Here is a 12,361-nt window from a genome sequence, read left to right as displayed (position 1 = left end):
ACAAATATATTTTGATTGTCAAAATAAAATAAAAAGTTTAAAACTTCCGCTGCGTTTGGGCACGAGAAAACAGAGATCCAACAGTGGTATCAGAGCCAAGGTTTTTCTAAATCGTATGGTTTTTGATATTGAATAATTTGTTTCTAACCACACAAGAAAATTTTTCAGAAAATTGTAGCACCATAAAAATTAATTTTTTTCAAAAAAAAATAAAAATTTTTTTGGGGTCTGCCCGGAACTGTTCCGGGAAGACCGCGCGCTCAGGGCAGCGCGCACAGCGCGGCGCGGCATGCGGAGCGTTCGCACTCCGTGCGCCGCCCTGCGCGGCGCGCGGCGCACGTCCGCACAGCGCTCTGCGCGCAGCCGCCCTGCGCGAGCGCCAAGCGCCTGTGCGCGCCCAGCGCGCGCAGGGCTGCTGCCACTGCCCGAAACGTTCGGGCAGCGGGCGGCTGCTCGGGAGTGTCTTGGGAAGCGTGCTGGATGATGGGCTTGAATTGTTTGGGCCTAGGGTGCAATTTTCTGATTTTTCAAATTTTTGGGCAAAATTGTTATTTTTGAAAATTGGTTCAAGTTTTCTTTTGGAAATTAAATTTTTGAAAATTTATAATTTTCTTGTAAAATAAATAATTAGAATATGATTTTAATTATTTATAGTAAAAATGAGTTTTTACAAGAAAATCAATTATTATTGATTTAATAGAAAATTAAATAAAGATGTTTATTTAATTTATTAAATTCTTTAATAATTGTGGTGGTTAGTGATAAATTATTAGATATATGATTTATCAGTTAATTAAATTTGTTTAATTAATTGATGTTAATATTTGATATTAAATGCATGAAGGATGATCGAGAGTCTTGACCAATGTGTTAGGTGTATATTAGGATATTTTACGCTTTTATTCGTTTTGTTAATATTTGATATTATTAAAATGGGCCTGGTTTATGGCCCGTTCCCTCCCCCATTAGATGTATCCCTTATGTGTCATGGCTATTTAAATGTAATCATTAGAAATAGTGGGAGATCAAGACTGGAAGATGGTGGACCCGATGCACAAGATGAAGAAATGTAAAATATTGGAAGCTCTTGTAATAGTTGCATTTGCATCCCTGCATTCACCTAGGTTTTGGACCTGGATCCATGTCTGGCTCACATGGATCTAATAGTGTTGGTGATCGATCATCCTTATTTATTGTTGAATGTCATATTATGATATATATGCGATGTATAGTAGTATGCATGTATGTATATTATTAGATAATATAGTTGCATGAATCCGGTAAACATACATACTCGTGGCACGCGATTTTTAAATTAAAATGATGAGACAATTTTAAAATTAAAATCCCTCATTTTGAATATGATTCAAAATTTATATCAAACCGTAAAAGTAAAAATTAAAAGAGTTTAATTTTTCCTTGCCTTCCATCAACCGTGGTTGCATGTTGATCGCTACCCGCGGACAGTGTCTGGCTCATATTATTGGGGAGGCCTGGACGTCGGAAAGCTGTGGCTTCCACTGGACATATGATGTGAATTGAGTGGAACTCCCATGACTTCGGCTCATATTATTGGGGGAACTCATGGCGACCGTCTACTACAATTCAATATTGATGGGTCGGTTTGACACGTGAAAATAAATGGCGTCATATTAGTGGGTCCTTATTAAACGTGAGGCAAAACACGCGGAGGTTGCATAGGGATGCAATTGGATTCTACCTCTTAGAAATTATAATTGGCTGATATTATTCGGGATTATAATTGGCTAATTGGACTCTACGTGCCCACTAAGGAAATACGATTTCCCTTTTTCATCAGAGGGTGGTGGAAATGTCAAAATGGTGGGAAGGAATTTATAAAATAAAAATCCATATTTTATATCTTAAAATTATTTTAAAATAATCAGCAACAATTATTCTGTTTCTATATCAGTATATTTTCGATTTCGTCACGTAATACATTTTTGTTATTAACAAGCTAACCGAACCAAACTTTCAAGACTTGTTGAGAAATTGTTCTGAATTCGGAGAAAATGCATACACACTAACGTCAGTCCTGTTGAACTGACAAAGCAGGCAAGATGGTAGGACCATAGTATGCAAGCTAAAGTGTAACATGCTCGCTTTTAAGTCAAATGAACTGTAGGGACAGTTTGAAGAAATGTTGAATGCTGCTGACATTCGAATGAACTTGCAAGAGTTGCATGATGCATGAAACTCATACAATGATGCACACCACTTTCAAGGAGCTCATGACTACACGTATGCAAGATGGGGCTTTGGCCCATGAGCGTGGTGTACGTATGATTGGGCTTATTGAGAATGTGGTGGGCCTGGAATATGTGATTCCTAATGAGTTACTAGATAACATCAATTTGTTTTTTCTCTCTTCCTTATTTGACGGGGTTATGGTGAACTTCAATTTGAATAAGATAGATGATAGTCTTGAAGAGCTAGTCAATACGCTTATGACTTATGAGATCAGCATAAAAGAAAAAAAATATTGTTTTTCTAATGGGCCTCTCATCAGACGAAAAATGGCCCACAAAGTAAGAGAAAGAAATGTTCTGTCCCTCAGAAGAAAAACAAACCCAATAAGAGGCAAACTCTGAAGGACACTTAAAGGGCCTACAAAGCTCGATAAGTTAGAACATATTTATTTCACATCAAGAAGTCTAGACATAAGAAATTATATACGTCAGAAATGTTCTGAAAATGATAAATGAATGTCCAAGTAAACAGGATTTCAACAACAAACAAAAAAAAGTTGAATGATCCAAATCCCACACAAATATGGCACGCTAGACTAGGTCATATTTTCCAAAGAAGGATGCACAAGCTAGTGGGAGAAGGAATGTTTGACATGTCAGACATAAATTCTCTACCAACTTGTGAGTCCTGTCTAAAAGGAAAAATGACTAAAACTCCATTCAGTGGAAACGTGGAACGTGCACATGGTCTACTGTATTTAATCCACACGGACGTTTGTGGCCCGCTAAGTGTTAGCACAATATTTGGGCAATCCTACTTCATTACCTTTACTGATGACCATTCGAGATATGTGTATGTTTATTGAAACACACATCTGAAACATTTGAAAAGTTCAAAGAATTCAGATCTGAAGTAGAAAATCAACTAGAAAGAGCATTAAGACACTTAGATCTGATCGAGGGAGAAAATACTTGAGTGCTGATTTTTTTTGGGTTATCTAAAAGAGAATGAGATTCTCTCACAGTGGACTCCACCAGCAACACCACAATTGAATGGTATTTCTGAACGTCGTAATTGAACCTTGATGGACATGATTCGATCCATGATGGGATTCACTGAATTGCCTACATCGTTTTGGGGCTTTGCGCTTGAAACTGCGGCAATGTTGTTGAATAATGTCCATACTAAAGCAGTGAATAAAACACTAGATGAGATATGGATGTGAAAAACTCCCAAATATTCTTACATGAGAATATGGGGATGTCCTGCTTACGTGAAGCAAACAGTGGGAGACAAATTGGATAGTAGATCCACTTTGTGCTACTTTGTAGGATATCCAAAGAATTCTATTGGATATTATTTCTATCATCCCAATGAAGCAAAAGTGTTTGTTTCAAGAAATGTCACCTTTTTGGAAAAGAAGTTTCTATTAGATAGAAAAGACAAGATGATAGAACTTGAAGAAATTAAAGATACGCCCTTAACTATAGAAGTTGAACCTATTTCCCAACAATCAGTAGTTGAAGTACAAGCTCCTAGAAGGTCTGATAGGGTTATTAGACCACCTGCTAGATATACGCTTCTTCATGAACGAGACCATAATGAGTCTTGTGTTGGATGTGATCCAATGAACTTCACAGAAGCAATATCTGATACTGATTCACCCAAATGGCTTGAAGCCATACAGTCTGAGATGGACTCTATGTATTCAAACCAAGTCAAGATATTAGTGGATCTACATAAGAGAATCGTTCCCCATATGAAGCAAATGGATCTACAAAAGAAAGCTTGGGGCGGATGGGAAGGTATTGACCTTCAAAGCAAGACTGGTTGCAAAAGGTTATACTCAAAGGCAAGTAGTTGACTATGAGGAAACTTTTTCACAAGTTGCTATGTTTAAGTCTATTAGAATACTACAAGCCATAATAGCATGGTGTAACTATGAGATATGGCAAATGAATGTAAAGACTGCATTCTTCAATGGAGACATCAAAGAAGAAAGTTATATGTCTCAACCTGAGGGATACACATCAGTAAGTAGTGAGCATAAGGTATGCAACTTCAGAGATCTATATATGGTCTCAAGCAGGCGTCAAGGAGTTGGAACCTCAGATTTGATAGCACAATCAAAGAGTTTGGTTTTGCTAAGAATCCCGAGGAACCATGTGTGTACAAGAAAGTTAGTCGGAGTGCAGTGACATTCCTTATACTTTATGTTGATGACATCCTACTCATTGGGAATGATGTAGGATTACTGCAATCAACTAAAATATGGTTAGCAAGTAAATTCTCCATGAAATACATGGGTGAAGCATCCTATGTATTGGGAATACAAATCTATAGAGATAGATCAAAAAGGATGTTGGGGCTCACCCAAGCCACTTATATCGATACCATTATAAAGAGATTCTCTATGGAAGAGTCCAAGAGAGGATACTTATCAATGTGTCATGATATTACTCTATCTAAATCTATGTGTCCCAAAACTGATGAAGAGATAGAGATGATAACACGTATTCCATATGCATCAGCCATTGGTAGTATCATGTATGGTATGATATCAACACGTCCCCAATGCATTGGAAGGCCGTGAAAGACATTCTTAAGTACTTGAGAAGGACTAAGAATTTGTTCATGGTCTATGGGGGTGGAGAATTGAAATTGGAAGGCTACACTGATTCTAGCTTCCAATGTGACTTAGATGATTCGAAATCGACCTCTGGTTTTGTATTAATGCTTAATTGTACGGCTGTCTCTTGGAAGAGTTCTAAGCAAGACACCGTTGCGGATTCCACCACTGAAGATGAGTACATTGCTGCATCTGCTGCAGCCAATGAGGCAGTTTGGATGAGGAATTTTGTCCAAAAGTTGGGCGTTATTCCTAATGGAGTTGATCCAGTCCCGTTGTACTGCGACAACACTGGTGATATTGCGCAAGCAAAGGAACCAAGGTCTCATTAGCGATCCAAACATGTACTGAGGAAGTTCCACATCACACGGGAGATTGTGGGAAGAGGAGATATATCGATCGAAAGAGTCTCATCTGCAGATAATGTTGTTGATCCACTTACAAAGCCCTTGCCAGGACCATTGTTTGAAAAGCATCGCGAAACAATGGGATTAAAGTTTATGGGTAGTTGGCTCTAGGGCAAGTGGGAGATTGTTAGAGTAAATGTCCTGTAAGCCAACTTTTGGCTGGGGAATTTATTGACTCAAGTGTAATAAACAATCTTTATTTTAATATAATTTACTTTTTAATGATTTTGTTATACTTTATCTGTATACCCATGCAAGTAGCATAGATAAAGTCCTTGATTATGCTTTAATACAAATGAATAGTAATTCGATTTTGAATCTCATTTGTAAACACTGCATATTCTAAATTCGTTCCTAATCGATTCAACCGCTTAAAACAGGGATAAAGATCGCTTGAGCTTGAGACTAGCATCTGTGATGTTGTGTACTGCGTTTCTTGGTAAGGGCATAGAGATGTCCAAACACGCAGATGGGTAGTCGTATGATGATTATACAGAACAACCCTCCCTCGGACTTTCCAAGTGGTTATCATTCATCGAGAGGATAAGTCCGTGGTTATGATTGTACACCATTAGTCCTTACAACCCGGGACAACATTGAGGCTCTATATGCTAGGGCTGTGCTTTGACTCGTTTATCGGCTCTAGGAGAGGCATCAGGTGGCGAGGTTGGGTATAGTTGCGACACATATAGGAGCCAGTGCATTGTACTCGGGGATTCACCCCTCACCTACGGGTGTGGATATCCTATGTAATCTGAAGTAATAATAGTGCATGGAATCTCTTACCAGAGTATGAGATGTACGTTGGAGAAAGAGTTTTCCAAATAGTACACGCGATGCCACTATTATATGTGTCACATAGTTATCGAATTAATATGCAACCCTCGATGAACCAATGGTTGCATATTCGATCGGGATATATGAGATGTAGGAACCGTACTGTACGTTAATCATAATCGACTGGTTCTTGTAGGCACTATCAGCGATACCTAGGGGATCATGGGGCGATGCTACTAGACGCTCTTACCATGATCCGATGGGTGCAATCAGAAATGAGTTCTGACATTCTTGATCAAGGTGTTGATGAAAAGAATGGGGCTAACTAGGGTAAGCCCGAATAAGAATAAATGTTATTCTGAATCACAAGGAGTTGTGAACCCACGGCTAGCTGTATCCCTGAACCATTGAGGGTCACACAAGCACTGGATCGTTTGTTTCCGTTGAGAGAATAAATTTAAGAAGTTGAATTTATATTATATAGTAAATTAAAAGAGTTGAATTTATGATAATTAAATTTTTAGAGAATAAATTCAAGGAGTTGAATTTATAAAATTTGAGAATTTATTTTATTAAACTCAAATGTTGGGTTTATTAAATATTAAATTTTGGAGGTAATAAATTCAAGGAGTAGAATTTATAATTTAAATGTTAAATTCAAATGTTGAATTTATGATGAATTTATTTTATTAAGCTCAAAAGTTGAGTTTATTAAATATTAAATTTTTGAGGTAATAAATTCAAAGAGTTGAATTTATAATTTAAATATTAAATTCAAATGTTGAATTTATAAGGGATTTAAATTAAAAGTAATGGGTATATGTATAATGGACTTGTAGGAGTACAAGACCAACATACATATTAAGGTTCTTAATTGGACTTTAAAATATTAATTAATTAATTAACCTAGTTGGACTAGAATAATTACTTGATTAAGCCCATTAAGTATTTAATTTTATTAATGGGCCCTAAGCTTATATATATGTGTATTAGGCTTAAGGTTAAACACAATTCATTCACAATTTTTCGAAAATCCTCCTCCTTCTCTCCACAAAATTTCGGCCACTTTCTTTTGAAGGAGAAGTTTGAGCCGTCCCTCGTTTCAATCTCCAACGTAAAAACTTCTTCTAATTTTTCTAGTGCAAATTAGAAGAGGAACAAATCATCTAGTCGTGGACCTGATTAGAAGAATAAAGAAAGGAGTTTTCGAAGCAAGTTCGTAGGGATTCATCAAGAGCTATATCCACCTAAACCGGATTAGTTGGAGCCAAGTGATTTAATTCACCAAAGGTATAAAATTCCAACGCCTTATGAATGTTTAATTATAAAGCCATACGAGTGCCTAAAACAAATATATTTTGATTGTCAAAATAAAATAAAAATTTTAAAACTTCCGCTGCGTTTGGGCACGAGAAAACCGAGATCCAACACATGAGCAGACAAAGGTAATACCTCCTTCCCCTGATTTGAAGGAACTACCAAGCCACCTCTGCTATGTATTTTTAGGTGAGAAGTCGACAATCCGGTAATCATTTCTTCTTTTCTTACTTGTAATGAAAAAGATAAATTATTGAGAGTATTGAGGAAATTTAAAGCTGCTTTAGGATGGTCGATTTCTAATATTAGGGGAATTAGCCCTACGATATGCATGCCTAAAATTTTGACGGAGGAGTCGTATACTCCTTATGTGGATCATCAGAAGAAGTTGAATCCAGCGATGAAAGAAGTTGTAAAAAATAAGGTGCTGAAATTGTTAAATGCTGGTGTGATTTATGCTATTTCTGATAGCAGTTGGTTATCTCCTGTGCAAATTGTATCTAAAAAGGGTGGAATAACTGTGGTTAGAAATGAAAATAATGAACTGATGTCTACTCATACCGTAACTGGATGGCGAGTATGTATTGATTATAGAAAGTTAAACAATTTCACACGCAAGGATCATTTTCCACTGCCTTTTATTGATCAAATGCTTGATAGACTTGCTGGTTATTGTCATTATTGCTTTTTAGATGGTTATTTAGGTTATAACCATATTGCTATAGAGCCAGAGGATCAGGAGAAGAAGACTTTCACGTGTCCCTATGGCACGTTCGCTTTTAGAAGAATGCTTTTTGGGCTATGCAATTCGCCTGCTACTTTTCAGAGGTGCATGATGGCCATATTCGCAGATATGGTAGAGGGAATCGTGGAAGTCTTCATGGAAGACTTCTCGGTATTTGGTTCTTCATTTGAAAATTGTTTACATAACATATCCCTTATTTTGCAAACATGCCAAGAAAAGAACCTAGTTCTTAATTGGGAGAAATGTCACTTTATGGTCCAAGAGGGCATTGTTCTTGGACATAAAGTATTTTCTAGAGGATTAGAGGTAGACAGAGCCAAGGTAGTAGCAATCAAGAAGGCATTGGTGACTGCACCGATTATGATAGTACCGGACTGGAAGGAGCCCTTTGAGCTAATGTGTGATGCGAGTGATTATGTAGTGGGTGCTGTCTTGGGCCAAAGAAGGGACAAGATGTTTAGGGCAATCTACTATGCAAGCTGCAAAATGGATTCCGCACAGCAAAATTACAATACGACTTAGAAGAAGATGCTTGCAGTAGTGTTTGCCTTCGACAAATTCAAGCCATATTTGATCGGCACAAAGGTACTTGTTTTTACTGACCATGCAGCTATTTGCTACCTATTCGTAAAGAAGGATGCAAAACCACGCTTGATAAGGTGGATTTTGCTACTACAAGAATTTGACTTCGAGGTCAAGGATAAGAAAGGAAGTGAGAATCAAGTGGCTGACCACTTGTCGAGACTTAAGCTGGAGGAGAAGAAAAAAGAGAGAGCTCTACAAGAAACATTCCCGGACGAAGAACTCTTCGAGGTAAATGTTGTACTTCCTTGGTTTGCAGATATTGCGAATTTCATTTCTTGTGGTACCCTTCCTCCAGACTTGATTCATCATCAGAAAAAGAAGTTCTTCCATGATATAAAATTTTTCTATTGGGACGATCCTTTCGTGTATAAGAGATGTGCTGATCAAGTTATTATGAGATGCGTGGACGGTGTCGAAGCACATGAAATTCTGGAGCAATTTCATTCTTCACCATATGGTGGACATTTTGGAGCAACACGAACAGCTGCTAAGGTACTGCAATCTGGTTTTTATTGGCCTCATTTGTTTAAAAATAACTATACCCTAGTAAAATCATGTGATATATGCCAAAGGCTAGGAAACATCTCTAGGCGTCACGAATTACCACAGACTAATATTTTGGAAGTAGAACTTTTTGACGTTTGGGGCATAGATTTCATGGGACCCTTTCCTCCGTCTTTTGTTCATTCGTATATTTTATTAGCTGTGGACTATGTTTCGAAATGGGTGGAAGCAATCACCACCTGTACTAATGACGCTCGTATTGTAGCTAAATTCGTACATAAAAACATCTTCACCAGATTCGGAACTCCAAGAGCCATCATAAGTGACAAAGGTACGCATTTTTGCAATAAAATTTTAAACTCACTTTTGGCTAAATACAGTGTGAAGCACAAAGTGGCGCTAGCATATCATTCCCAGTCGAATGTGTAGAACCCGTTAAATCAGACTACGTATAAGCCATGTATAATTACTATTATTTAAATTAAAATGATTTTTATGCATGATGATTTAAATTCATTCTTTTAAAAATGTTTAGTTATGATTATTTATTTTACTCAGTAGTTTAGTTTTACCTTTTCAGTTATATAAGCGAGGCCGGACTGGAGCTGGAGTATTGAGATAAAATTTAAATGATAAGAAAATATTCCTAGACTTAATTTAAGATAAAGAATAATTTATTTTAATGTGAAAGGTAGTTTAAGGTTTATTTAAGTAATTAGAGATAAGTAGTAAATAAATTTTTTTATGTCCAATAATTAATTAAAAGCCTAAATTAAATTGTGTAACCAATTGAGATAAGTTAATCTAGGCTTATTTAAGAAATTGTAACTTAACATGTTAGTAATTTATTTTAAAGAATTAGCCATGCATACAAGATTATTACTATCCTAAACTAATTAATTATTTAATTCACTAAAATACTTAATGGGTAGATAAAACTTTAAAGATTAAAAATACAAGATTTAGCAATATTTTTCTCCCCCATTATCATAGAATTCGGCCACCTCCTTGGTAGATTTAATTAAGTTTGTCAACTCACCATTTTTAATTTATTTTCTTATCTTTTCTTGGAAGATAATCCCCTCAATTTTAATCACCAATAATTAGCAATTAAGCAATATTCTCCCTTATTTTGTTAAGCAAGAAATCGGCCATTCACCTCCTAAATATCCCTCAAATCCCTAGATATCATTATCATTCTTCATCTCACAAACTCAAAGGATAGCAAGATTTATTTTCTCCTTTTTATCTTGCAAACTTTCCCTTCATTTCGCTAGCCATTCTCCTCCCCATATTCTCAAAAATTTCAGAGAGAATTCAGTAGAAAAATCGTGACTTGCAAGAGAGAAATAAGAGAGAAAAGTAGAAAAGAAAAGGAACTCCGTCTCCGCCGCGCCGCGTTCGTCGTAATTGTTTGTTTTTTTCGAAAACAATTTCCAAGCATGTTTATATCCTTCATTTCTCTTCAATCAAGTCATATAATTATTTTAAAACATCACATGTACCTGATTCATGAAGCAAAACCGATTTTTGGACAGCAACTTGAACAAAATCTGCACAGAATTGTTTTGGCTCACACTTGTGCTTCACGTTTGGTATTATTTTTGTGATTTCAGGGGTTGGCTGAGTTCCAGGCGTTCAAGGCTGCATCTAGGCATGTAATAGAGTGTGTTAGGAGGGTGTTGGTCCATTGGTTGCAGTCCATTCACCCCAACGAAACCATTTTTGACAGCAACTCTCCATGTTGCAATTTTTGAGTCTCGATTTCTTTGTTGGTTTTCTAAGGTGAGAGTTTGAATCATGTTTGGCCCAGGGCCTGTAACCATGGTTTGAACCCTTCCCTAGCATGTCTAGGACATGACCAAGATGACCTTTCATGGCTTGGTTCATATTCCCATCGGTTATTAAAACAAACAAGACAAGTACCCCCTTCGATTTTCCTTGTTCCTACGTGAGTAAAGTTTCGATTTTATGGTGTTGGGTGGATCTTGGTTGGCTTCTAGCCCTTAGCCATGGTTCACACAATACCTCATGATTTATAGATCATGCCATGGTTGATCACATGGCCTGTGGAATGATATATGACAGCAAAATAAAAGCAACACCCCCCACAAACAGCGCATGGTGTTCTCGGGTGGAGCTTGGCGTTGTCCTATGGATTTGCTTGGTTTGTGGTTGGCTTGTAGCCATTAGAAATGGTCCAAGCCATGCCTTAGGATGTTGGTAAGAGGCTCTGGTTGGTGGTTCAAGCCCCAATGGCCAATAGCCTCATAAACAAAGCAAGGAAGCACAACAGCTGCTGCTTTATTTTTCTTGACAGCTGCTTGGGCTTCGATTCAGGAGGCTTGTTTGAGTTCATGGTTTGCTTTTAGCTAATGAACTTGGACTGGACAGTACCTCAATGAGTTAGAAAGGTCATGTTTTTGGCCGTTTGTGATTTGGTTGAGTTAAGAGGTCGAACGGGAATTTATGGTGCAATGTGCCAAAGTAACTCTCGAAAGAGCGTTTCATGTTTTTGGCCTCCATTTGCCAAATTTCGAGTATTACAATTCTTAGGAGCATTATTTCATCATGTTAGGAGTATTTTGACCATGACTAAACGATGGTTTGATGTTGTTTTGGGTTGGTACAGAGTCATGGTTAGAAATTAAGTCGTTAGTCTAGTTGGCCCCGTTTTTGGGTTCAATTACTAAGTTAGTCTCAAGAAATATTATTTGCACGTTTCTCATAATAGGATTAGGTCGCAGCGAGCCTGGGAATGATCCAACTCAATTGGTAAATAAAACAGGGTTTTTATATATGTTACGTGCATAAAATATAAAATGTTTATTTTTGAGATATATGCGATATGTCTTGTGGCCACCTTACGCTTATGGGATTCCTTCACCCGGTGACCTACGACCGGTTATGTTTATGTATGGGTACAAATATCTAGTCCAAGGGCTGTGATGATCTCTACCACCCAGTATACTGTGGTTTAGTCTGATCAGACGATTCATGTTATGTTATGGACCACTTGCATAGAACATTATCTTTACAGAAAAATTATGATATATTATTTTATGACAGGGCTCTATCGAGCAAACATTTTACGTACGAATTTAAGTTATTCACGTATTTATAATTACTCATGAAACTATTTTCACGTTACGCTTTACGTTATGATATTTTTACTCTGCATGCGAT

General features: G+C 37.1%; 2 protein-coding genes across 2 annotated transcripts in view; both read left to right on the top strand.

Moving 5' to 3' along the window:
* LOC140971673 (uncharacterized) overlaps positions 1 to 8,608 on the top strand; it is a 33,895-nt gene extending 25,287 nt beyond the window's left edge. The window contains exon 6 of the mRNA XM_073434052.1: positions 7,651 to 8,608. Within this exon, the coding sequence (XP_073290153.1) occupies positions 7,651 to 8,608 (958 nt within the window). The remainder of the gene's footprint in view (positions 1 to 7,650) is intronic.
* Positions 8,609 to 8,614: 6 nt separating this feature from the next.
* Positions 8,615 to 10,932, top strand: LOC140971668 (uncharacterized). The gene is made up of 2 exons (XM_073434038.1): positions 8,615 to 9,163; positions 10,792 to 10,932. The coding sequence occupies exons 1-2, from the start codon at positions 8,615 to 8,617 to the stop codon at positions 10,930 to 10,932; spliced, it is 690 nt and encodes a 229-aa protein (XP_073290139.1).
* Positions 10,933 to 12,361: the final 1,429 nt, after the last annotated feature.

The sequence above is a fragment of the Primulina huaijiensis genome, chromosome 1 (assembly GCF_012295235.1).
Source record: "Primulina huaijiensis isolate GDHJ02 chromosome 1, ASM1229523v2, whole genome shotgun sequence".
Lineage (NCBI taxonomy): Eukaryota > Viridiplantae > Streptophyta > Magnoliopsida > Lamiales > Gesneriaceae > Primulina > Primulina huaijiensis.
This window is presented reverse-complemented; position numbering and strand designations above follow the sequence as displayed.